Source organism: Komagataella phaffii, chromosome 4 (genome assembly GCF_000027005.1).
Source record: "Komagataella phaffii GS115 chromosome 4, complete sequence".
NCBI classification, from domain to species: domain Eukaryota; kingdom Fungi; phylum Ascomycota; class Pichiomycetes; order Pichiales; family Pichiaceae; genus Komagataella; species Komagataella phaffii.
Window position 1 is genome coordinate 134,213 of NC_012966.1, and position 25,524 is coordinate 159,736.

The 25,524-nt window shown below is 41.6% G+C and overlaps 14 protein-coding genes across 14 annotated transcripts; 11 read left to right on the top strand and 3 right to left on the bottom strand.

The window, feature by feature from the left end:
- PAS_chr4_0068 (Hypothetical protein) lies at positions 1–765 on the top strand (the record flags this gene model as incomplete). The annotated part of the gene is made up of 1 exon (XM_002493428.1): positions 1–765. The coding sequence occupies one exon, from the start codon at positions 1–3 to the stop codon at positions 763–765; it is 765 nt and encodes a 254-aa protein (XP_002493473.1).
- Positions 766–842: 77 nt separating this feature from the next.
- Positions 843–1,841, bottom strand: PAS_chr4_0069 (Nucleosome assembly factor, involved in chromatin assembly and disassembly; the record flags this gene model as incomplete). The annotated part of the gene is made up of 1 exon (XM_002493429.1): positions 843–1,841. One exon carries the CDS (start codon positions 1,839–1,841, stop codon positions 843–845), a length of 999 nt encoding a protein of 332 aa, XP_002493474.1.
- Positions 1,842–2,175: 334 nt separating this feature from the next.
- PAS_chr4_0070 (Hypothetical protein) lies at positions 2,176–3,291 on the top strand (the record flags this gene model as incomplete). Its single annotated transcript, XM_002493430.1, has 1 exon — positions 2,176–3,291. The coding sequence occupies one exon, from the start codon at positions 2,176–2,178 to the stop codon at positions 3,289–3,291; it is 1,116 nt and encodes a 371-aa protein (XP_002493475.1).
- A 1,634-nt stretch (positions 3,292–4,925) lies between these two features.
- On the top strand, positions 4,926–6,200 carry PAS_chr4_0072 (Protein required, along with Dph2p, Kti11p, Jjj3p, and Dph5p, for synthesis of diphthamide; the record flags this gene model as incomplete). Its single annotated transcript, XM_002493431.1, has 1 exon — positions 4,926–6,200. The coding sequence occupies one exon, from the start codon at positions 4,926–4,928 to the stop codon at positions 6,198–6,200; it is 1,275 nt and encodes a 424-aa protein (XP_002493476.1).
- Positions 6,201–6,225: 25 nt separating this feature from the next.
- PAS_chr4_0073 (Component of the conserved oligomeric Golgi complex (Cog1p through Cog8p)) lies at positions 6,226–8,640 on the bottom strand (the record flags this gene model as incomplete). Its single annotated transcript, XM_002493432.1, has 1 exon — positions 6,226–8,640. One exon carries the CDS (start codon positions 8,638–8,640, stop codon positions 6,226–6,228), a length of 2,415 nt encoding a protein of 804 aa, XP_002493477.1.
- A 1,275-nt stretch (positions 8,641–9,915) lies between these two features.
- PAS_chr4_0917 (uncharacterized protein) lies at positions 9,916–11,277 on the top strand (the record flags this gene model as incomplete). Its single annotated transcript, XM_002493433.1, has 1 exon — positions 9,916–11,277. The coding sequence occupies one exon, from the start codon at positions 9,916–9,918 to the stop codon at positions 11,275–11,277; it is 1,362 nt and encodes a 453-aa protein (XP_002493478.1).
- A 173-nt stretch (positions 11,278–11,450) lies between these two features.
- PAS_chr4_0074 (Vacuolar protein sorting protein) lies at positions 11,451–12,344 on the top strand (the record flags this gene model as incomplete). The annotated part of the gene is made up of 1 exon (XM_002493434.1): positions 11,451–12,344. The coding sequence occupies one exon, from the start codon at positions 11,451–11,453 to the stop codon at positions 12,342–12,344; it is 894 nt and encodes a 297-aa protein (XP_002493479.1).
- A 145-nt stretch (positions 12,345–12,489) lies between these two features.
- PAS_chr4_0075 (Hypothetical protein) lies at positions 12,490–13,257 on the top strand (the record flags this gene model as incomplete). Its single annotated transcript, XM_002493435.1, has 1 exon — positions 12,490–13,257. The coding sequence occupies one exon, from the start codon at positions 12,490–12,492 to the stop codon at positions 13,255–13,257; it is 768 nt and encodes a 255-aa protein (XP_002493480.1).
- Positions 13,258–13,998: 741 nt separating this feature from the next.
- Positions 13,999–17,649, top strand: PAS_chr4_0076 (One of two (see also PSK1) PAS domain containing S/T protein kinases; the record flags this gene model as incomplete). The annotated part of the gene is made up of 1 exon (XM_002493436.1): positions 13,999–17,649. One exon carries the CDS (start codon positions 13,999–14,001, stop codon positions 17,647–17,649), a length of 3,651 nt encoding a protein of 1,216 aa, XP_002493481.1.
- A 1,158-nt stretch (positions 17,650–18,807) lies between these two features.
- Positions 18,808–19,878, top strand: PAS_chr4_0077 (Hypothetical protein; the record flags this gene model as incomplete). Its single annotated transcript, XM_002493437.1, has 1 exon — positions 18,808–19,878. One exon carries the CDS (start codon positions 18,808–18,810, stop codon positions 19,876–19,878), a length of 1,071 nt encoding a protein of 356 aa, XP_002493482.1.
- Positions 19,879–20,022: 144 nt separating this feature from the next.
- PAS_chr4_0078 (Essential protein with dual roles in spliceosome assembly and exocytosis) lies at positions 20,023–22,203 on the top strand (the record flags this gene model as incomplete). Its single annotated transcript, XM_002493438.1, has 1 exon — positions 20,023–22,203. One exon carries the CDS (start codon positions 20,023–20,025, stop codon positions 22,201–22,203), a length of 2,181 nt encoding a protein of 726 aa, XP_002493483.1.
- A 150-nt stretch (positions 22,204–22,353) lies between these two features.
- On the top strand, positions 22,354–22,965 carry PAS_chr4_0079 (Hypothetical protein; the record flags this gene model as incomplete). The annotated part of the gene is made up of 1 exon (XM_002493439.1): positions 22,354–22,965. The coding sequence occupies one exon, from the start codon at positions 22,354–22,356 to the stop codon at positions 22,963–22,965; it is 612 nt and encodes a 203-aa protein (XP_002493484.1).
- Positions 22,966–23,007: 42 nt separating this feature from the next.
- On the bottom strand, positions 23,008–24,186 carry PAS_chr4_0080 (Hypothetical protein; the record flags this gene model as incomplete). Its single annotated transcript, XM_002493440.1, has 1 exon — positions 23,008–24,186. One exon carries the CDS (start codon positions 24,184–24,186, stop codon positions 23,008–23,010), a length of 1,179 nt encoding a protein of 392 aa, XP_002493485.1.
- A 570-nt stretch (positions 24,187–24,756) lies between these two features.
- On the top strand, positions 24,757–25,513 carry PAS_chr4_0081 (Riboflavin synthase; the record flags this gene model as incomplete). The annotated part of the gene is made up of 2 exons (XM_002493441.1): positions 24,757–24,787; positions 24,837–25,513. The coding sequence occupies 2 exons, from the start codon at positions 24,757–24,759 to the stop codon at positions 25,511–25,513; spliced, it is 708 nt and encodes a 235-aa protein (XP_002493486.1).
- Between the last annotated feature and the right edge of the window lie 11 nt (positions 25,514–25,524).

Consider the following 25,524-nt stretch of genomic DNA (forward strand, 5'->3'; position numbering starts at 1 on the left):
ATGGATAGTGAGTTGAGATTTCAGAGGCTGGTATTTACAAAAAGGAAGCCGACAAGATTAACATCTAAAGAGCTTCTTACCGCCAAGAATGAATCAAAGAAAACCGGGATAACAACTACAGTAGGCAGCAGGACCAGATCCAAGGCTGGACATAATCTATTCAAAAAGCACAAGCATGAGCATGTGGCGAATACTGCAAGCAAAGTTGGGAATAATTCCACTTTTGAGGAAAGATTGGAAAAACAGAATGTCTACGATGCGGAAGAATCTCGGGCCAAGCCCTTCACTCATACGCCTGCCAACAATACTGTAAATCTCGGTGAAAAGTATAAGGAATGGGGTCCCTCCATCAATGGATACAGATTTTTAGACAAAGAGGAAAAGGTCAATGATTACAATGTTCCAAATGTTGAAGGCCAAGATTCATACGGTTTATCATATCCAGAGGATGCAGAACCATTGACAAAACATTTGCAAACCTACGACGAATATATCCAAAATTGGAGGGAGAACACAAGATTATATTGGCCCAACGAAGAAAACTTGTGGACTTGTGTCAGTTACGACAGTATAAAGCAATTTTTGCGTGGCAGTCAAAATCTAGCCGCTTTCAAGAAAAGACTGAAAGTCGAAAGAATACGATGGCATCCTGACAAGATGAAGCAGAATATTGACTGTAATGAGAAAGATTTAATACTGGTTACTGAAACTTTCCAGCTGATCAACAAGTTATGGGAGGATTTTTTCAAAGTAAAACATAGTTAGCATACATCATTAAATGACAGGTTGGTTGGCATATTATACAGGTTTAGCAAATACTATTTTCTATTATTTCACTCTTATCAATCATCGACTTTACTTTCTTGGACTGTGGGTTGCGATTCACCATCCTCTGCTGCTTCGTCTTCTCCAGCACTTTCGTCTTCGGCTCCTTCTCCGTCAACTCCTTCTTCAGCTCCATCTTCAACTCCTTCCTCGTCGGTGTCAGCGTTTGCATCTTCCTCCTCTTCTATGTCTTCGTCGTCCTCTTCAGCTTCTAGATCTTCCTCGATATCTTCTTCCTCCGCCTCAAGCTCTTCTGCTTCTTCCTCTTCCTCTTCCTCTTCCTGATTCTCAATTTTTCGCTTCTTAGAAGGAGAGTCTCCGTCTGCTGCTTCATCCTCAGTTGGGATAAGGTCAGCTTCAGCGTCATTCCCATTGTCTTCGTTTCCGTTGATTTCACCCTCACCTTCTCCATCAGCGATGTCTTCGGTGACCCTGCTAACAGAACCTTCAACCTCCTCTTCCAATTCGTCGGCAGCATAATCTTCCTCGTCGTCCTCTTCAAGATCAACGTCGGGTTGTTCTGGTGGGAATTCATCTGGATTTTCATTCTCGTTGTCCCATACAATGTTAAACCGCGTTACTCGAGGTTTCTCAGCCAATATATTACGAACAATATGATCAACTTGAACCTTGGCAGGTGGGTTCTCCCTCAACTCTTCAGAGTCGTACTCATTATTAACATAGTAGCCCACTCGAACGAACTCTTTCTCCTTGTAAGAGCATGAGAGCAATATGACTGTAACGGAGACTAATTCAGATGACGGTATTAGTTCTGGACTTGGAGGATCAGCTGTGAAAAGGAACTTGTTGACCCCAACTGGAACCGGACCCACTAAGATGGAATCCAGCTCTTGGTCGTGATCCAATGATTTTGAAGACCCGACATACGTGAGTTTCCACTCTAAATCTTCCTTTAAAGGCTCCAGACACTCAAACGTAATCTCGAACTCATAAGCATCCGTGAACTTGGCAGGGTTATTCAATACATTTACTCCAAGTAAGGATACAAGCGACATTTCAATTGGATTATACTGGTATTGTCTGTGACCGTGACTTATAGAGGTCCGGTGTAGTGTGGTGCGTCCGTAATGTATCTTAAGTCGCCTTGAATAATTCTGACGCGTTAGCTAACAGTCTTTCTCGAATCCAGATGTCAGATGTACTACCAGCACTTTATCTTTATCGAGCTTTCCCCATAGGGAAATTGATAAATAGCTTCTTTTCTGATCCGTATCTAACATTTGCTACACTCCTTCCCCAAGAGTTTTTTTTTTTGATCGTTAATTCTATAGCATTTTAGTTTCACTGTTGTTATTGCGGCAAATCACCCACCTTGAGAGGCTTCTTTTAATGCAAAGCCCGAGTAAAGCCAACATCAATTTAAGTGGAACTGATCCGTTAGATGGAATCTTGAAAACAACAACTGATCCGTCTAACTGGCGGTTCACGGAGTCATCCCTGATCCAAGCATTAATCCTGAAGAAGGAACAAGAGCGTACAAAACAGGAATATTATCGCGTGGAATCGTTGAATCGAACATTAGAAATTTTGAGGCTGGCCTGTCATGCCCGAATTCCACCTCATTTGATTCCTACTCTGATTTCAGGTAACCCAGGGGCAGCAACTCAATCAACAATGGCTGCTGCTGGTGCTTCAGCTTCAGAAAAAGTATCCCCAAAGGGCGATGAAGTAGCCAGATCTCAGTACAAGTTTGGAAACTCCAGTCAGATTCCGATGCCAAGAGGGCCAAATCTAGGCGCAGTTCCTCTGAAAGATGTACCAAATCACCAGAGAAAGTTATCCCCAGCAAGGGTGGGCAGAGATGCCGTAGCCTCATTAGGGATTAACGATCCAGGGCGCGTCAATGGAATACATCCTCGCCAAGATATCTCTCACCAGAAATCATCCTCACTGCCTCCTAAAGTGAGCATTCCGGAACTTTCGACAGTAGATTTCCATAATCAAGAGAATCTCCGCAACAAGTTGATAAACTCCAATGGAAAAGAGCAGGGCATGGTATCCACCCACCAACTGATTCAATTTCATCATTGGACCCCAGATAAAGACACCGAGGCTGAAATAACCCCCAACAAACGTAGAAGATCATCACTGGTTTTTGAATCTCCTGATAGTACAATAGCCGACAGGGATGAATACAGCTTCTTAGGTGAGACGCCAAGTAAAGGAGCAACTTCCATTCAGAGAACATCATCCTTGAATCCCAAGAAGTTCAACAGACAACATCATACAAGAACCAGATCGGATACATCTATAATACGTCAAATCAAACAGGAAGAGAAGAACGAGAACATTTTAAATGCCAATGGAGTTTCCCCAGATGGCACTTCTACACGTTCTTCTTCTATATCCACCACTGCCAGTTCAATAAATTTTCCACCGACTACGAAAGGAGCAAACAATAGACCAACTCCCCGATTTCCTAATAATATTCTAAGCGGTACATGATCTACGTATTCACAGATTCCTTTGCAAATTGCTCAATTTCGTCTATGGAGATCGGTTCTAGTTCATCGCTCTGAGGGTCAAGCGTCTTCTCAAAGACAATCTCGCCCTTACTTAACTGTGATACCTGCTTTTTGAGCTCATGGGCTATATTTCTCAACACAAACTCATCACAGATATCGGATAAAGCCCAATTACTCAAATCATCAAGCCAGATCATTTTATACACATAGTACACGTCATGAAATCGAAATAGTTCTCTGATTGCCAGTAGATATTTCAACACTTGACGCTTGCCGCTTCTGAGAACATAGTAAACATCATCCCATGTCTTCAATATCAGGTCATAATTTCGATGTAATGGATAGCACAAAGCTCTGCGGATGCTTGTTAACACGACGACTTTCAACATATTTGTTTCGGTCCAATTATTGGACTGAATTAATTGAGTATCTAGACAACTTAATTGAGGAGATAGTTTGCCAATTGTCCAGGCACTTTCTATATTGATTTCACCTAGATTCTCTCGCAATTCGAAACAATAGGCGAATAGCAGGGATAGAGTAGTGTAGTATATAGGCCTAGGGTCACTGATCAAGTAAGACCGTCTGGGAAGGTCGATTGTCTGTTCCTGCTCTTTCTGGGAAAGTTGTAGTTGCATTATATTTTCTATTGGTTGTCCATTGCGCTTCGCCTCCTGTTGCTTCTTATTCCAACGAAGGAAACTTTTCGTTACGGGAGAGACCCAGGCAAGGGCATCTTTTAATCCAGAATCTTCTTCTTCCGAGTTCAAAGTATTGGCCAACATAAAATTGGATGCGTAATATTCAATATCAAACTTGATGTTCTCTTTGATCAGCCTTTCCATTATTCTATCATCGGCATTCATTGTATCGGGGTCTGACAGTTCGTTAATATCATTCCCGTTCGCCAACGACGCAGCCATAGCATTTTCATATTGGTTGTTGAACCCGTATTTCATTGAGCTGACCTGAACTTTGGTATCTGGAGTTGGCATTTTCTGTTCAATCTCAAAATCAAATTGTTCCATAGTTGGGGGAGTTACAGAAGAGCCACCGATCTCTTGAATTAGGGGACCTTTTGGATTAGCTTTCACCGTCGATTCCTCTTGCGCTTTTGAAGGAATTGTTCCCGTAACAACAGTATTCACTTCCTTCAATAACGCGTTATCGTTATCATTTGGATTAGAATTAGTATTAGCAGTGTGTTCGTTGACTCTTGCCAGTAACTTGGCACTCAAGTCTAAATCTTTGAAGTCTTCCTTTGGGTTGAGTTTGGGGATCTTGATAGCAATCTTTTCATCTTTGGATACGAATTCAGCTTTGGCCCGTTCATCATCAACTAAAGACCCTGGTAGTCTCAATCTAAGATAATATGGTTGGAGAGAGAAGATGAACAGATTGTCATCCACTACCATTTCTATGTTCTGAGATTTGAACCTAATGTTTGATATTTTAATATCAATGAAAACGAACTCATCATCTTGCGTCACTGTGAAAAATGGGGTAATCATGGTGCTGTCTCTACTGAGAAGACCTTTGGCTTTATCAGAATAAATCTTATATGGTGAGAAAAAAAAAAAAAAAAATAAGATAGATAGAAACATTTCTAATCAGATGCCAGACATTAAACCAAGAAGAAGATTTGGTGGGAAGAAAAGTCTGGAGGGAGCTTCTGTGAAGCCTGAAGAGCCAACCTCTGGTTTGGTGAAGAAAAGAAAACCGAAAACAGTTGGTCGAATTATGAATCAGATTCCAGAAGACATTCTGAACAACGAAGACCTCAACAACTCCATCAAGCTGTTACCATCTAACTACAATTTTGAAATCCACAAAACGGTCTGGAATATTAAGAAACAAAACGCCAAACGAGTGGCTTTGCAAATGCCTGAAGGGTTGTTGATATACTCTCTCATTATTGCTGATATCCTTGAACAATTCTGTGATTGTGAAATACTGGTAATGGGGGATGTCTCCTATGGAGCCTGTTGCATAGACGATTACACTGCAAGATCCTTGGACTGCGATTTTATTGTACACTACGCCCATTCATGCTTGGTTCCTATTGATATCACAGCGATTAAAGTTTTGTATGTGTTTGTAACTATCACCATTGATGAAAAACACTTGGAATCTACCATCAGGAGGAATTTCGAACACGGAACTCGATTGGCCGTGTTTGGTACCATTCAATTCAATCCGGCCATACATGCGCTGAAGGGTAAGCTGTTGGAACAAAAATATGATACCGGTAACGAATGCGATTCGAAGATCATATACGCCATTCCTCCACAGACCATGCCATTATCGAAGGGTGAAGTGCTGGGTTGTACTTCTGCCAGGTTGAACAAGGAACAATATGACGGAATGATTTATGTCGGAGATGGAAGATTTCACCTGGAGAGTGCTATGATTCACAATCCAGAGATACCTGCTTACAGATATGACCCATATTCTCGTAAGTTTACCAGAGAGTATTATGACCAACAAGAAATGAATAGAGTGAGAGAAGATGCGATAAACGTTGCCGCAAGAGCTAAAACAATCGGACTGATACTAGGAGCTTTAGGAAGACAGGGATCCCCTCAAACGTTAGCCACATTGGAGGAAAAACTCAAAGCCAAGGGTTTGACGGTGGTCAAAATAATTCTTTCAGAGATTTTTCCCTTGAAATTAGCCATGTTTGATGGAATTGATGCGTTCGTCCAAGTGGCATGTCCCAGATTAAGCATAGACTGGGGCTATGCGTTCAGTCGTCCACTGCTAACTCCCTATGAATGCATGGTGATGCTTGAACAGGACAAGATGTGGAAATCAAATTATTATCCCATGGACTATTATCATAAAGACGGCTATGGGAGAGGAAAAGTTCCCGACCATTCAGATTTATAGTGTTCTTATTTATTTATTAATTATATCATGACTCTTCAATATCCGGCTTTTGCTTTATGTAGGCACTCTCGCAACTAAGTAAGGTAGCAACCTCCATGTCATCCCATCTGAGACATCCTTCACTGGCTTTCAAATATTCCTTCACGATCAACGATAATTTGAAATAAAAGTTGACAAAATCCACAGAGGAGTTTTGAATGATAGAGTTAACAAGCGTGGGAGGTAATAGATACAACAATCGCTCCTCTTGGTAATCAATTAATGCAATTGGAAGAAAATCTTGAAGGCGATCTGATATTTCTTTGAATTTGTCACCATTGAATAGTGAGTTCTCCGTAATTGGTTCATAAACGGAGACGTCAAAGAAATCTTCCCTAGTTGAGGATATCATGTTGACAAGGTTGTGAATATCATATAACCCTGATTGTTTGAGAAGATAAGTGTACTGAATTTCGGTCAATTTTGATTCGCATTCCTTTATCATTACCTCTAATCGATCCAGTTTCTCCTTAAAGATGTTCAGGGTCACAATTTTGGAATAAACAAAATCGTAACAGTTTGATTTGAAAATCAATATCTCTCTAGCATCATTCAATTTATTCTGAGCTATTTGTTTCTCGATAAGTTGAATGATTTGTTCAAAACAGTATTTGAGTAAATCCTCATACAGTTCTTTGGCATTTGTCACCTTTTCATTATCAAAGATGGGAAGTACGTCACCATAGAAATTGATCAACCAATCAGGCACAGCTAGCTCAGGTGTGATTTCTTCAATGTAATGAGTTTCTGAAACAAAGTTGTGGTTTGTACCATCTAGTTGTTCATCTTCATTATAATATGACATGCTCTCATTGGCAGTCCGCTCTATGTTTTTAAGTTTAATGTTGATTGAACTTTGAATCTTACCCAAAGCCGAAACTTTTAAAGAGTTGATTGTACTCAAAAGGGCATTCTTAGAACCTAAAGTTTTTTCAAGCATCATGGAATAAAGTGAGAGCAGGTCATAAAAAGCTTGGATCGCTGTCAGCTTAGACTCATTTCTGATGATCTGTTCAATCTTTAAATTCAGGGGGGTAGCTAGAGATTCGATGTTCTTTGAAACAATTGACTCTACGAGTGTTGTCAAAACGATATTATCTTTCTCCTCATCTTGCAAACTGAACAAGCTTTCGACGGTTTCTCTTTCATTAACAATTGTGCCATGAATATAAGCAAGTAAATCTCCGAGAAACCTTTCTGAATCATATGCGGAAAGGAACAATGGTTTATTAACATCCCTTTCGTTTCTTGATGCTGAATCTGCATAACCATTCAATTGTATTTGGAACTCGTCAAGCAAAGACTTTGACCTTGATTCGACTATTTGGTTGGTGATTCCAGAGAGCTGCTCCGGGTATCTTTCGGAAATGAAGAGTATAGATCTTTTCAGGAATGCCTTATCCTCTATGGAGGCGGAGGTATTGTTGGACGAACTTAACCTAGAAAAATGTTTGGTGACAAATGTCGACAATCTGTCGATGGCATTATTGGAAAGCTTTTTCATGTCGTTCATAATATTAATACCCACAGTAGCATTCTCCATGGTTAACAAAATTGAACAATCATCATGAATTGACTCAGCTTTTTTCAGTATTTCTAGAAAGGAATCGTCAATTTCACCAAACTCTAATTGATGTGCTTCGAAATGGGAGAGAGTATAGCGGTTCTGGAAATTCTGCAAAAGCTTCTTTTTGATGGAAATAATCTTGGAAGTTGCATGCAACTCGTGTATGGAATTATCCAACCTAGTGGTATCTTCAACTCTAGAGGACAACTTTTCAGTGATTTGATTGTTGAGCTCGTTCATTTCATTCAAGTCACTTTCAATCTGGCCCAAGGTCTTTCTTAAGGGTTGCAATTGTTTCAAGAAATTGAAGTTGGCATCTACAACATCATGTTCAATGTCGTTACGCAACTTTCTTCTAGCAAGGTTTCCAACAAAACTTGGGTCAGTAACTTTGTCGTATTCATGCGCCGTATCTTCTTTTATTTTCTTCTCCACAATGGAGAGTAGTTCCTTGGTTGAAGGGTCGTAATTAGTATTATTGAGCACTCTGCTCAGTCTGTTGCTCAAAACAGTGGACACCGAAGGTTGTTCATCGCTGGTGGTTCTGATTGATTTATTAGTGGTGTGCTGGTTAACCAGATCCAGAGACTGATTGGCGTATTTATAAGCCCTCTGCCCGTCATTGGAGATCGATTGTGAGTCGTCGACATCGTCAACTGAATTGGTGTCATTTTTCAGACTTTTCAGAATGCTCATTTTGGAGAATTTTTTAGTCAAATCATCTTTGTACGAGTTTAAGTTTGACAAATTGAATGGTGGTTCGGGCTCTGCAGGCAATGGGTCATCAAATGTGCCACTAGGGGTAGCATCTGAGTACTCATATACAAAGTCCATGTTGGTTGAGTGAAGATTGAAGGCGCGAGCATAGTAAAGTACATCAGCGCTCGCAGGTGCAAGGGCAAGTCGGAGAGTGCGATGGGGTGGAAGGACCAAAACGCAGTTCACAAGTCGGACCAGGAATTTCCAAGATGGTCCTTGAAGAGCGGGAGAAGAATTCTGGCTCTTGTTCGTGTTCTTGTTGCGGTGTGTGGGTTTGCATGGTGGTAATAAATTTGTATACTGGTAAATTGGCTGTAGGCCCCAATTCAGTCACAGTTATTTGGTGAAATTTTCCCAATTATTTGCTCCATCTCATGAAATGCACCATCCCAAATAGGATTAGGCCCGGTGGTGCTGCATTGTTCACTCGGACGCATTTTGGTGATTAGAGTTTACTATCTCATGATTACCAACTGATTTGCTGAGAATGCGTCTTGACCCTTGATGATCCTCGCAGTTGAATCCCGCCTAGCCGCATCCACGGACGCCGAACGAATTAAATTGTCTCCTTAACTATCTCCCGGTCTGCTTCGGTCTCTTTCTGGCACTGATATGTAATCTTATTCTCCGCATTTTGTCGCCAAACAAAAACTGAAAAATTACCACGAACGCACTAAACAACCACATCGCTCACCAACGCTAGACACCCTCATCCCTGGTGGTATTCACTCACCCTCTGCCGGACCACAGGCTCAGTTTGACGTGTCTCATGTCGGACTAAACCGATCTATTGTGTTGCCTGATTCATATCTCCGTCTTGCCCTATTCAGACTGTGGTTTTCCCTACATATACAGATTATGCAATAGAATAATATATCCAAAAAAGAAAATACAAACAAGCAGATTAAGGATGCGCCGCACCAGGTGCGGTAATTGAAAAACTCTAAACAAACATAAGCACGTGCGCGTTGTATTGTAATACTTGCTGCCCACGAGCTCACAGCCTCCATGCCTCAGCGATTCACTGACTCTCGGATTCATCCCCTCAGCAATAGTGCAACTAAGACCAGCCTAGCAAACTTGCTAACAGGTTTCACATAGCCCTGGTCATCATCGGAAAGTGGCCCTATTATCTCCCAATTTCAAAGCTCTTTGTTATGACGTAGTGTAAGCAGTCCTTATCTATCTATGTACAGTTTCGCACCTACATCGCCTATCCCACAACATCTCGTGACTTTGGAAAAAAAACAATCATATTAATACACAGATATCACACTCTTGCTCTCTTTTCTCTTACCTGCTTATTCATCCAGTTCTACCCATTCACACCAACCCTAACTAGTCCGATTTATGGCTTCTTTGTCGGTCTCTGAAATCACCTTCCTTACCTTCCAAGCAGTCGTACAGGTTGTTTTAATTTGTTCCTCCGGTTACTGGGCTTCGAAAGTTGGTCTGCTGGGAGAAAATGGTCAGAAAGTTCTTTCCAGGCTGAACGTGGATCTGTTCACGCCGTGTTTGATCTTTACCAAACTTGCTTCTTCACTGTCGGTGAAAAAGCTGATTCAGATCATCGTCATCCCCATCTTTTACGCAGTCACCACTTTAGTGTCTTTTGTATGCTCCAAAGTGGCTTGCCGGGTTTTCCGTTTCAACGGTCCTGAATCTGGCTTCGTTACGGCAATGTCGGTGTTTGGTAACTCAAACTCCTTACCGGTGTCACTGACCGTGGCACTGGCCTACACGTTGCCCAATCTCAGCTGGGATGACATTGAAGATGATACTCCAGATAAAATTGCCTCCAGAGGAATCTTGTATCTTTTGATTTTCCAGCAGCTGGGACAGATGCTCAGATGGTCCTGGGGCTACAATAAGTTATTGCGAAAGAGGTCTCCGGAAGAGCTGGAACACTCAGATTTCGATAAAGCCGGTGATGAAGAGCAACGTTCTTTAATGGATGTTGTTACATCCACTATCAGTAATGGAATGTACGCGGCCACAGACAACTATGTAATTGATGATGATGATAACGATAATGATACCAAAACGAACTACCTCCATACCGTCGTGTCTGAGAGTCCCTGTTCATCATCTTCTGTTTCCAACAAGACCCAGGTTGAAACGATATCCATTTTGAATAAGTCGTTTACTTTGAAAGAAAAACTTGTATATTACACAGGTGTATTCACCGGTTTCATGAATCCTCCATTATATGCTATGCTGCTAGCAGTTTTCGTGGCATCGACGCCGCCAATTAGAGACGAATTATATGAGAATAATGGATTTGTTCAAAATACCTTGGGTTCTGCCGTGAGGCAGTTAGGATCTATTTCCATCCCTTTAATATTGGTTGTTCTGGGTTCCAATCTTAACCCTTCTTCCAATGTTGCGCCTCCCTCAAGGAACTACGGAAAGATGATATTTGCTTCCTTATTGTGTCGTATGATTCTACCTTCGTTGATACTGTTGCCATTGATCGCAATCTGTGTCAAGTATTTGGGAGTATCCGTCTTGGGAGATCCTGTATTTCTTATCGTTTCGTTCATTCTAACCGTTTCCCCTCCAGCCATTCAATTATCTCAAATTTGTCAACTGAATGAGTTATATGAAATGGAAATGGCGGGGGTTCTGTTTTGGGGTTATGTTATTCTGACTTTACCATCTACCATCTTGATCGTAGTTGGTAGCTTAAAAGTCTTGGAGTGGTCCCAATAAATTGCATTTCATACTATCTTTATTAATATGATATTCTGAACTGACTTTTCGTCAATTTGTAGACCCATCTGGGCAGTGTAGTCGCTCTACTTTCGCTAATTGTTTTTGCAGGGCGCACCTTGAACATCGCTTCGTCTCAACTGAACATCCCCCATATCCCTCCACCCATCATCATGTCATTATTTTTCAAAGTACCCCTGGATATAGAGGTCAGGTTGGATGGAGAGGACTCCAGAGAAACCGTAGAGGTAAAGTCTGCCAAAGGCCGGAAAGAAAAACTGCCAGTCTACAAAGATGGAGAAACTGTCAAGGGCCAAGTGTCCGTCAGACTAAAGGACAACAAGCGAGTGGAACATCTGGGAATCAAGGTTCAGTTGCTAGGGTCTATAGAAACCAAAGTTGATGGTATCAAAAATGATGAATTTCTTTCAATGGCTCACGAGCTGGCCAGTCCAGGTGATTTGCGACACCCAGAAACATATCATTTCGAATTTCGTAACGTGGAAAAACAATATGAGTCCTACAGAGGGAAAAACGTCAGGCTGCGGTACTATATCAAGGTTACCCTGGGCCGCAAGTCCGCAGATGTTATTAGAGAAAGAGAGTTGTGGGTTTTCCAAAAGAATCAATTGCCATTGGGAGCCACCAAGCCAGATGCCAGCATCAAGATGGATGTTGGTATTGAAGACTGTTTACACATTGAATTCGAATACTCACGGAATAGATTCTCGTTGAAGGATGTGATTGTGGGACGGATATATTTCCTGCTGGTACGTTTAAAGATCAAGCATATGGAACTGTCATTGATCAGGAGAGAGTCCTGTGGGGCACCCCCAAATCAGGTTAATGACAGTGAAACACTGGTGCGATTCGAAATCATGGATGGTGCACCAGTGAGAGGTGAAACGATTCCAATTAGATTGTTTTTGGGAGGATTTGATTTGACTCCAACATACAGGGATGTTAATAAGAAATTCTCCACGAGAACCTTCCTGAGTTTAGTTCTGATCGACGAGGATGCCAGGCGGTATTTCAAGCAAAGCGAGATCTTTTTATATAGAGAATGATGACAGACAATATAAGTTCATTACTTGTCACTTGCTTAGGCTATGACATTATTTTGTCTGGTAGGGAGTTACTTTGTCTGCGGATGCAGTTACTACGTTCTAAAGTCTATATAAACAGTGCCTCCGGACAGAATCTCGTTGAGTGATGGCTTCTTTTACTTACCTACCAGGCTCATCTATTGGCACCAGGCACCAGAACCAAATGAGATTCGATCGTTTAACTCGATGGGAGCGACAATGCGACCTCAGGATTGAGCGTCCAGGAAACGGTGCTTCGGTCATAAAGGTTCTAACGGGTGTGGAGGGGTTGGATCTGACCAGCACTCAGATTCAATTGCTCAATGGTATGGAAGAATTGAACAATCGCTGTAAATTATCCGGACTCTCTTCAACGCATGCAATTCAGTTCGCCAAAAAGAACCTGGATGCTAGTCTTAGAGCGAAGGAGACCCACTACAACTTGCCCATATTCTGCCAAGGGCGCAGCCACAAGGCAAAGAGTAAATATCTGCGTAGTGACCATCGATACTATACCGACTACTATAACCTTGTCGGAACGGATCTGGTACCTTTGTTGGACTGTTTCGAACAACTTCACCAGTCAGTGTTGCAGATCCACTACCACCGGGACAGAGAGTCTCAGAAACAATTGGCTGTAGAAGCACTCAAAGAGTACTTGCCCGAATTCTTCGCCATTTCAAAGAAGTTTACAGAGAAACTGGAGAGGCTTGAGCTTCGGACTCTGTCCAGAAACCGATGCCTGTTAGAGTACATGGGTGACATAGCTGATTCGAGCGATGCGCCTATCCATGTTCTGAAGAAAACCAAGAAGATAACACCCCTCCACAAGACCGTCATCTTCAACAAGTTGAGCCACGGGCGATACAGTGATGACGTTTGTAAGAAAATATAGAGAGCATTTAATCGTATGACCTGTTTTAGGTGATCTGTAAAAGCCTAGGAAACCAAGATATGAGCCGCATGAAAATAGTTTCTGTCGCTCTGTTTGCCTCCTTTTCCTTAGGGGATATCAACCGCCCACTTGTGTAGTCTGCCACACGGCACACTGCCACGTCTCGAACTAAACCCGCACCGCGCGCTTGCACGATCAAAGATTGCCCTGTCTGCCTTTCTCGCTCCATAGAATTCCCGTTCAGACAGCTCGAAACAACGTCATCTCAGCTGGGGAGGAAAGCGAAGCCTAAACAAAAAGTAACCCTAGTTTAGCTTCTCTCTTATTCAAGCGTCATATTTCCACACCTCCCGTCCCCACTCAATAGTATCATCCCCCTTTATTAATTTTCAGGCTACAGGTTGTCATATCAGAGGATTTTGACCAAGTAAAATCGAGAACTACTGACTGCTGAACCAATCTGAACATCCAGCACAGTTCAATCAGATCGCCTCAGTAATAGAGGTTTTTTTCTGTGCTTTTTTCTTATTTTATCGTTGCATAGGTTTTTTTGCGGCCTTTTACTGTCTTGAACCAGACTCTCGCCAAAAAGAACTAGATCACCCAAAGGTTATTAAGTCTCTTCTTCTGAAGATCGACTCCTGTCAACTACTCATTAATCGTTCTGTCAACTAGGGAAGCAGCCTAAACCTTACTCCATTTCCTTTCGGCTGTTGCTATTGGAGCCTCTGATCAGCTAAGATGCCTTACACGCCTCCACAGAGAAGTGCAGCCAAGCATTCTGCCAACCCTAGATCCAGTCCAATTAGCTCCATCATATTAGGTTCACAACCATCAAGCAGCACCAGCTCTCGCAATTCCAACCAGAGCTCTGAGTCCCTTTTAGATGCACATCTAGGCGCCACTTTGAGCGGCCCCCAGCCTATGCCTCATCCAATGGTGCAGAGTACTTCCAGTTTCTTCATATTTGACTCCGATAGTGATGCTGACGAAGATGAGGCAAGTTCCATCGGAGATGTTAGTAACACCAACGAAAATGAAAACCGCACACAGATCCCAAAGACTAACTCACGCCATACCCCAAGCCCTCCGAGAAAGGCAGCCAATGGCATGTCACTGCTTCAAAAGAGCAGGAGCGCCAACTCATCAACTTTATTACTGCGAAGGGCCATAAATAGCAGGTCCAACTTGTCAGGTATGAGTGTTCCCAATAGGCAGAAGGTCCTAGATCAAAGGACGAGTACTTTGAAAGTTAGTTCTGTTCCCCCAACAGAGTTTGAAAGGAAGCAATCAGCTGCTAATGCTCCGCTTCTAGAAGATGTCCTAAAGTTCCCCAAAGTTTCTACGCAGGCTTATTCGTATGCAAGATTGTCTGCAAACTCACTAGCTTTGAGGCTCAATGTTTTGAAACGATCTCTGGAAATTCTTTCTGATCGACCTGATTTAGTGATTTCCAGAAGTTCCACAAGTTATAATGAGCCTCAATCAGTAGAGACCAAGCCTTACAGTAGAGATGGTAGTGAAGAACGTATTAACCTGAGAGGCAATGCTTCATACGCTGCATTAAGTGCATTGTTCATGTCCAATCAGCGTTCCAGAGATACATCACCTAATTCACAGAACAGAGAGCATTATTTCGAATCAAGAGACAAAGATGTTGGTTCAACCATGGATCTCAAACAAGAGCTGAAGCCAATCATTGCTCTACTAGAAAAAGCAGACACAGATATGATCCATGACCATGAGAAGGATGTGGCTTTGAAACTTCACGATCTCTCTCTTTCTGGAGTTACTACAGAAAAGTACTTTAAGAAGAATCTGCTCTATGCATTGGCAACTCCCTTCCTGGAATCATCCAATCACACTCTTCCAATACAAACTGCACCATCGTCACTTGCATTGTCAACCCTCCCCACTTCAATCGGATCTTCCAAACCACGGAACTCCCATGCACAACGGCCCTACCATGGTATACTCTCGACAAAGAATGTGAGTCCACAGGCCGTGTTCACCTGTCAACTAGACTCTCCTTGGTCATTAAAAGCTGCTAATGATCTAGCATGCTTGATGTTTGGTGTTACTCGAAATTCCATCCGGGCACTGGCCCTGCTTGATCTAATTGCTCCAAGGTCTAGGGATTTCGTTCTCCAAAAGCTTTACAAAAGAACCTCAGAAATTGTTTTCAGTGGTGAGATTATAGCTGTGGTAAAACCCAATAACACAATGGCATGGACTTCATTGTGGTCAAAACGGAAAGATGATATGATGATTTTGATCTTTGATCAAATCCCTTGCGACTCGTTTGACCTAACCATTTCGAAACCTCTAGCACACGATACCGATTCTGAATACTATATTCATGCATTCAAAGAACATACAGGATCTTTATTGGAGTTTGCTACTTTCGAACAAGGTGATCCATTATCTTTTTTCATTCCCTCATTAGCGATGGAACTTGCATCTCTTGTTGATCGTCACAATGAATCCGAACTGCCAATCAACCTACAAGACTCTGCTCATATCAATGATATTAGATACTATACACTACGATTTCATGACAACCACATCCCTTGTGCTATAACTAGTATACCATTGGATAACGAAAATGAAAGCGATAAGGAGTCGGTGATTAGGATGAACATTCATTGTCTTCCATATATTGCTGGAACGTTTGTGGTTTCGTCTAGTTCATACAAAATCTTAGCCCATAACGATGCTATCTCAAAAAATTTGTTCGGTACTTCGAATATTTTGAACTTAGATTTTGATCAACTAATTCCTGATTTTAGAAAACTTGTTGAAACGGCCAAGATTAGAGAAAGAAGCTTAAAGAACAGTGAACCTAACCTTGTTCTGCCTGAACACTATTTCCGAAAATTGAAGGCAGATTTAGCGGGGCATTCTTCGTCTGAAAGAGAAGAGCTATTCTTGAATGGTAAAGGACTGGATGCTATACATAGGGATGGAACAAGAACTAGGGTGGATATTCAACTGAGAGTTCCCAATGCAGAATGCTACATACTATGGATCACCTACTCTAGAACAGTCCAGTTCAACGATCTGAGGAAAGACAGAAGGCATTCAGTAGTTGAGCCTCTCGACCTTCATCATACTTTATCTCACTCTTCGAATGAGGATAGAAGCATGGCATTGCCTTCCCAACTACAGTTGTTAAGGGATCATGAAACTGACCTAGTCTCCTGTAGTGGTGATTCCTCCGATGAGTTGAGCAGAAGTAATAGTTTACTCAGGGATAACCCCATTGGCCGTAGTGAAAGTTTTAACAACATTGGCAATAGAGCTAACAACTATGGCATGAAGCCATTTTCTGCCAGAGAGCTAGAAAAGGTTAATAGTGAGCCTCTTGTAACGGTTATCCCCAACAAGATTAAGACTGAATCGATGGATGGGCTGCTCCCGACGGAGTCATCAGCTTTGAAGTACGAGAAAGACGTGATAGCAAAGGAATCTCACGAACTCAAAGTGTTCTCTGAGGATAAGTTACTCAGCATCGAAAACGAGGAGATGGCTAATATTCAAGCAAAATCAGCACTTTGGCCCAAGCAAGTTGGACTAAAGAGACGAGAAAAGAAGATCACGGAGTTTATCAGGTTGAAGAATATGGGTGAAGGTGCCTACGGAAAGGTGTCTCTCTGCGTGAATAAAGAAGATCCTGGCTACAAGGTAATCATCAAGTCAATTATCAAGGAGAGAATTCTGGTTGATACATGGGTTAGAGATCGAAAACTAGGTACCATTCCCTCAGAGATACAAATTATGGCATTCATGAACCATGATCCACACCCCAACATTATGAGAATCGTTGATTTTTTCGAAGATAGTAATTACTACTATTTGGAGACCCCAGCACACGGTGACCCCACAGGGATTGATTTATTCGATCTCATTGAGATCAAAACAAACATGTCAGAAGAAGAGTGCAAATATATTTATAGACAATGCTGCTCTGCGGTTGCACATTTGCACAAGCACGGAGTTGTCCATCGTGATATCAAGGATGAGAATATTATTGTCGATTCTAACAGCGTCGTCAAACTGATTGACTTTGGTTCAGCTGCGTATGTTAAGAACGGACCATTCGATGTCTTTGTTGGCACCATTGACTATTCAGCTCCTGAGGTCTTGCATGGTGCCCCTTATGAAGGTAAACCCCAAGATGTTTGGGCCATGGGCATTCTCTTATACACACTAGTTTACAAGGAGAACCCGTTTTACAATGTGGACGATATTATTGAGGGTGAACTGAGATTGCCTCCTGTTTTTAGCAACGAGTGCACCGACCTAATAAAGAAGATCTTGGTAAGAGATGTCGAGAAAAGACCTACCATGGGAGAGATCATGGAACATTCGTGGCTAAAGTCCAAGGCTTGAATAGATGTATTGGATACAGAAGTTTCTCAAAGATTTTTTATGATATAGTTTACAGTATATAGATGCTTAACAGATTTTTATATCATTAAGTAAATGGTGGTAGGAAGTTTGGATTGTAAAGTACAAAAAAATAAACTTTTCCATTTCAGCTAAATAAGGTTACTCACATCATAGAAATGACAACTGGGCTACATTTCGATACTTGGTTTAGGGCATTTAAGAATTTTTAATCTTGTCCACATAGATTGACGGATTATAGATTATTCCCAATCAATGCCATGTCGAAAGTAGGACGTGTGGCCGAGAGGTCTAAGGCGCTAGCTTCAGGAAATTTGAGTATGCTAGTCTCTTCGGAGGCGTGAGTTCGAACCTCACCGCGTTCAATATTTATTTTGAAAATTATTTTGTTTTTGTTTTGTAGGGTAATTTGCCACTATTGAGGTAATACCTTGTGCATTCACTGACATGGAACTAAGCAAAGCCACCACAAGCGAGAAACTAGATAAGGCTCAAACCTTTACACCCGTGAAAGTGTCATGACGAGGATTATAGAGGGGATTGTTTAGGCTCCCGAAATTTGTAGACGTTATGCGAGTGTGAGCGTTTTTCTTGGACTGGCCCTTAAAAGGATCCCCTGAGCTCCTTTTTCAATGTTGTTCCTGGCTGAGCCAAGAATGTCCCTGGTTGAGAAATAGTGGGTATGCACTATTTGCTTCTTCAACTAAGTTTGCCAAGAATAAAACCAATTTTTGCCCAAAAGAGAAAAACCGGAAGAAAAGGTCACACGATCCGAAATTATTTCTACACGTGGCCCTGGTAACCAAGCAGTCCCAAACAATAGCGTTGTTTATCTAGCCAGCAAGACCCTTCATCTTTGACGTACCGCGACAGGCGTTGTAATCCATCCTGCACCACGTGCACAACGTGGTCAAAATCTTGGGTACCATATATAGCCAAACGGGGGCACGTTAGAGAAGGCTGACGAGCCTTTAAACCAGTTGAGGCATTCCACGTGTGCCAAAGTTGCAGTTTGCTTATAACAGACCAAATTTGAGCTGTTTGATACCTCTCTCTTTCAACCCTCCCCTTCCAAGTAGACCTCCAGTATTGCCAGTCATTTATCACCGTAGGAACAATTTAGACATCTAAGCCTCCAAAATGTCCAACAACAACATACCCCCACCTCCCATGTTCAAATCTTCGAATTTCATAACAATGAACCGGGCTTCAATATCCAACGGAACCCTGACTACTTCGAGCCATGAAACTGACTACAAAGCGCGAGGTACAGACACAGGAAGTAGATCTTCTTCTGTCAGTGGAACCAGTGCTAAACGGCGTCGTAGATCGACTTTGACGGAGTCCAAAGAAGAAATTGCCAAAAAGAAGAAAGAGCTCAAAGCAGCCCATTCTATCATTGAGAAGAAGCGCCGCATAAAGATGAATAGGGAATTCGAAGCCCTGAAATATATGATACCGGCATGTAGATCTTCTGTGTACTCTTTGATGAGTAACAGTGTGGGAACATACCCAGCTCAAGATAGCGCAAACATGCACAAACTGACAATCTTGCAATCCACAGTTGAGTACATAAAGTACTTGCATCAATGTATACGGCTGATGAGGAGTGAAATTCAAAGTGTTTGTCCCAACAGTGAATGGTTGACGGCAAACAACATTGACTTTTGCGACTACGAGCTGGATCTGGAAAAATATAGAAACATTGAGTCAGAGTTTGACTTCCAAACGGAGGTTTTCAACAAGCTTCTAGAGAACAATGGGAACCCAATTTCCTTTCCACACCTGGAGGAAACGAATAGCAGCAAGGAAAACATAAATGAAAGCGAGGATGACGAAGATGACGACACTAGTACAAACAATGACTCTGGACGCGATCCTGAGGATTTTAACGATTCAAACTCAATCAGCGACAAAGATCCCATCTCTCCATTGATAGCTGCTGAGAACTATGGTAGCTCGAGTAGCCTCCGATCCAGTAGTTCATATCAAAGTCCCCTTTTCTCTCCTGAGACCCCATTCAACAACAGTACAAATATTAGAGCCAAAGCAGCACCTTGTGAGTTGCCCCCGTTAAAAAAGATCTCATCTTTCCAGTTACCATCGCCGGCGATGACGGGATTGTCCAATGCAGAATTGGAGGAAGAGGATGCTTCTAAAGCCCTACTTCTGATGAAGCAGAAGACCAGCATTCATAGTCTGCTAAATTGATAGGATATAGTTAGAATAAATGAAATTGTTCGTGTAAAATAGGTCCTTGGGTTGGTAGATGGCGGATGGGCGCGATATCGTAAGAGTAGCGGGAGCGAGACAACAACATCTTGCTAACTTGGGTTTCCCTATAAACTTGATACAATGGGAGGGGATTACTCTTTACGAAAGAGTAGAGCGCCCAAAGGAGATTGGAAGCAGTATGAGCCTGATGCTTCTCTTCCGTATCATAAGGGTCAAGATCAGGGGGCGACGAATGAACTTCGTAAGATATCCACCAATGCCAGTACCAGAGTACAAAGGAGGTTGAGTGTTAAACTAAATTCTACTCCGATGACCACGTTCACCCCACACAATGCTCCTAGCCTGCCTGGAAATATGCATGATCTGTGGACTAATGATGTAGCTGCCGTGACGAATGATAATTTGTTGACGGTACCGCATACGACTAAACCTCGTAGAAGAGGTTTTAGTAACCTGTCAGCTCGTAGTTTTGACTTTGATGCCGACCCAGAAGCTGCACAGACTCTTCCCAACCTGTTAGCTCAATCTGATTTTGATTGTGTTGAATATGTGAGAAAGGAATTAGCCAATGCTGATGCTCAAAAGATTGACGAGTTTGCCAATAACTTGCTACATCTCCAAAAGAAAGCTGAAGCCGACTTTAAGATTTCAGTTGCCAAAAGTGAACATGAGATCGTACAAATAAAAGATGATATACTTGAAACGAAACATCAACTGAAAGATCTTGGCTCGTCGATCAACGAACTGTATCTAATATCGGGTCAATTGCAATCAATTGCATTGAAGAAACTACACGAGGAAGAAGCCAATAACCAACAATCTACCCAACATAATACTTCACCTACTAAGAACTTTTCTCGCACAGGCTCTGTGCTGAACAGGAAGCGTGACAGATCCAGCATCTTGATGGTAGAGAAGTTATGGCAAGTGCAAATGAATGAATTGTTCAAACAAATTGAGGGCATTCAGAAATTCTTATCTTTTAACCCAGGTAGACACATTATAGCTGAAAGCAGCCGGTGGTTTGAACTGAACTCGGCCACTATGAAACCTTTGCAGCCAGCTCATTTATTCATACTCAACGACCATGTACTTATAGCAACGAGAAAGAAACTAAAAACTAAAATAAATGAAACTGGAAACCAGGTTGGTAACAAGAGTCTCAAACAGCTGATTGCAACTCAATGCTGGCCGATCCGTGATTTGAGTGTGAAAAAATTGGAATTGAAAAAGTTCACAGATGCAAAGACGTTCACCATTGCTTTAGAATATAAAAAGATGTCTTTCATTTACCAAACTGATAGACAAGAGCCTTTAGATTTGATAGTTGGTTCATTTAGGAGAACGAAGGATGATCTGAGTGATTTTATAGAACAACAAAGGCAAAACACCGAGTCTTTAAGAAACTCCATGTCGAGATTATCGATTTCCGAAGATTCTATTAGAAGACATTCAAGCAAGCTGCATGACCTGAGTCATAAGGTCCATTCAAGGAATCGGAGCATGGAGCATGGATCACAAGACAAGATTAAGCTATCGTCTTCAATGGGAAACATGGGACAAGATGAGCTTGATTTTAGAACAGAAGGTCTGTTACCTTCTCCTAGCCACAGTAAAGCCATTATAGAGAAATTAACAGGTTTGGAAGATACGTTGGATGAGGTTGATATCCATCTTGTTCATCAGCAATTTCCAGATGCGGTAGATTCACTTAAACAGCTAAGTTCCCAGTTGAATAGCATATTACCGACAATCAATCTCAATGACAAGTTAAGCGAGGGCACAGTACTGTTTGATTTACTGAAAGTCAAATTGACGATGAGACAAGAATCTATAATCAAAAGTTTGAATTTTGAGCTGAATCGGCCTTCAATATCTGATGAAAAGGTCTATCAAATAGTCCAACTGCTTTCATCCTTGGATCTGGAAAAAATTGCCAGAGACTCACTGTTTGAATCAAAAGCTAATCTTATCGAAAAACTCAATCGGTCCGTCGTGTTTGAAGGAGACATTCCCAGTTACGTTTCACAGCTCACCATTATCAGATTTCAGACTCTAAAAGCAACTTGTCAGCTTTATCGCAGATGCTTTCCCAATAAAGAGATGAACTGCTACCTGATTGAGTTTGTGACGAATCAAATCAACCAACACGCAGATATTCTGAAACGACAACTGAAAGGTGTCGACGAAAAATCTTCCTCCTACATAGATTGTCTCGAAATTACAAAGAGCCAGAGCAACGAACTGAAGGAAATTGGGGTTAACGTCGACTTTTTAATGGAAGATACATACGCTTTCTAAGTAGAAAGATAGGAAATGAAAACATGTAACATTTGACATCGCCTTTGTTTTTCGAGGCCTCTTATTATCGATAAGCTAAGATGGATTGGAACCCTGCACACTAATGAAACAGGTCATCGACCGTTACATCCCTAAAGATATACTATAAAGATGTCCCTTACTTGGAAACACGAAGTTTTGGAAGCTTTGAAGGAACGAGACAGGAAGGAGTCAAGAAGCAAAGAAATATATGAATCATGTGAGTATTTGCCCTACCCCATTCCCTGCACTCTTATCAATACTAACAATTCGATAGTTCAATTCAGTGTGGACAAGTTCCAAGAATTGAAGCGTCAATTCGAATCGATAGAGAAAAAGGATTCTCAAATTCAATTGGAAAAGACAATCAGTCAGTTGAAGGTTCAAACAGAATCATTGGACTCAACGCAGCGGAGACTACGACAGGCCCAAGATAAAAAGAATGAGCTGGAAAAAGCTAATTCGGAACTTACAAAGGCTCTAAATGCTGCAGAAGATCGATTGAAACAAAGTGTCAATAAATTGATGGTTTTGAAAGAGGAGTCGCAAACCAAGAACGCCAGCCTTGAACTTGTTAATGACGAACTTTTATCGTTACATATACAAAATAATTTGATGAATGATAAGATTGAGTCGCTTACAAGTGAAAATGACAAATTAGTGCAGAGATGGATGGAAAAAGTTACTAAGGATGCGGAACTACTGAATGAAGCAAACAAATATGCTTCACGAGGAAGAAATTGAATCATTATAAATACATTACATTATAATCATACAAAAAGCTAATCAACTGTCATTGTCAGAGGAACTGGAAAACCGTTTGAACTCTTCATCTTCTACCTCTTCGATTGGTATCTTATTTGGTTTTTTTATTTTGGGAGCTTTCGTTGAGGATGATTCAGCAGATAGTGTTGCAGGGAATGAGATGGAATATGGAGATGGACGTCTCTTTAAAATTTCAGGTTCTTCCATAAACTGAGAATTATCCGAATCCTCTTCGTCTTCATCCATTGGTTCTATTGCTTCCTCGATATCACCATCATCAGAGAAACCCTCAAAATCAGAAAACTGTTCTGTTTCATATTCAGCATCCTGCGTATTCGGGTTTTCTTCAACATCCTGCATGTCTGCCTCTTTTTCAACGTCGTTCACATTTGGCTGTTCTTCAACATCAGTCTTGGATGCCTTGGGTGCCTTGGTGGGAATGACTTCATTACTTTCATCGACATGATTCACTGGAATTCGTATCACATTAGGTTTGGCAGTTACCTGGTTAGTAGCAGATTCAGCGTTGGATTCCTGCTCGTCCTTCTGCTTGCTTTCCAGTCGATAGGTGAAGAAAGGCGAGAATGCAGATTGCAGTGATTTTTCAAAGTATTCCCTTTGAGCTGCGAGCTGCTGCTCTTCCAGGGCTCGTAGTCTTCTATTACGTTCCATGGCAGCTTTTCTTTGAAGTTCTCTTCTTTCCAGCTCTTCTCTCTCTTTTCTCTCCTGGTTTGCAATAGATTGGAGACGCTTTTGCACAATGTTCAGTACAACGTCAGGTCTAGAGATCTTTGGGATCTGAATCAGCAAGAATCGCCCATTGCGAGCGACCTTCGCCCGGATACCTTCATATTGAACTGCACTGTTGGGGTACTTGAAGTGTCTCTTTACATTATCTGATGTTGAGTAAACCCAAACATGGGTGAACTTTTGATCCTGGTAGACTTTGACACCATAATCACTAAAATCTCCAGACTTTTTGGACATTTTCACGTAGTATGAACGCTGATCTTCAGTTGGTTTTATCTTTGGTGGCGGTGGACTTGTGTAATTATGTCTTTGTAATGCGCTCAAGACCGTGTCCAAGTTATTTTCAAAGAAACATGGAGTAACTGCAGATGACTGATAGCCATACTCGTGCCTTGAAGGGCTGAGCAAAGCTGGTGTGCTCACGTAGTAGCTTGGTTGAAATGATATCATAGATAAATGAGATAAATTGATAATTGATCAATGATAAGCTTCAGGCAACTCGGTGTCTTTTTATACAACATTTTGCCATCGTGGGGTTGAATCTTCTAGAAGACCTTAGTAATAGATAAGATCGCGATAAGTGATGGAAAAATTTCCAGAAGATTCCAGAAAAACTGGAACATTCTGGATGTTGCCAGAAGATAACTAACGATAAGAGGTGATACGGGAGCAATCGTTCAATATCCGAATAGATCTGATTGAGTGCTGTAAGATGTGCCAAAGCAGCACTTAAAATAGATAATTCTGGGTGTACGACTACGTCTGTTGGCCATATTATATAATCATCTTGTATTATTCAATCACTATCGTATACTAGTCATTATAACATGGGTAAACTAAGGGCCTGATGACTAATATGAGACCTTCATCAAGCAATAACCAACTTCCTTTAATTCTTTCACCAATGTCTGCCTGTTCCCTTCCGCTTACTGAGAGGGACGTCCTGCTAACGGTTACCGATTTAGGCTCGATTTGATCTTTCACTTACTCTCCACTCATCAGGATCACCAACCGCAAATCATGTTTACGGGAATAGTGGAAATCATTGGAAGTAAGTACTCATCTATGAAATGAGTTGCTACTAGTGTACTAACCGTCAGCTGTACTGGAGTATCAGGAACTTGATGTCTCAGCTTCAGGAGGGAATGGCGTCTCTTTAACCATAACCGATGCCTCCAAGATTCTCTCTGATGTGCATATTGGAGACTCCATTGCAATCAACGGTACCTGTCTCACAGTCACAGAATTTACTAATAATGATTTCAAAGTGGGAATTGCGCCTGAAACCTTGAAGAAGACAAATCTGGGATCGCTGAAGAAGGGATCAAAGGTCAACTTGGAAAGAGCAATGACTGGCGAAACCAGATTCGGAGGACATATGGTGCAAGGCCACGTAGATACAGTTGCAGAGATTGTCAGCAGTGTTCCAGAAGGAAATGCAATCGTCTACACGTTTAAGTTAAGAGATCCAGAATTTATTAAGTACGTTGTTCACAAAGGCTTCATATGTGTGGACGGCACATCATTAACAGTGACCAATGTGAACGATGATGCTGCAGAGTTCTCTATCATGATGATTAAACATACGCAGGAAAATGTTGTCTTACCTTTGAAAAAATTGGGGGACTTTGTCAATATAGAGGTAGATTTAGCTGGAAAGCTAATTGAAAAGCAAGTTCAAGTGGCCTTGGATAACGAAATTAACAGTGACAATTCGCCTCTAATCAACTTGATCACCCGTATAGTACAGAAGGTTGTTAAAGAACAACTTGCTTGAAATAAGCAATG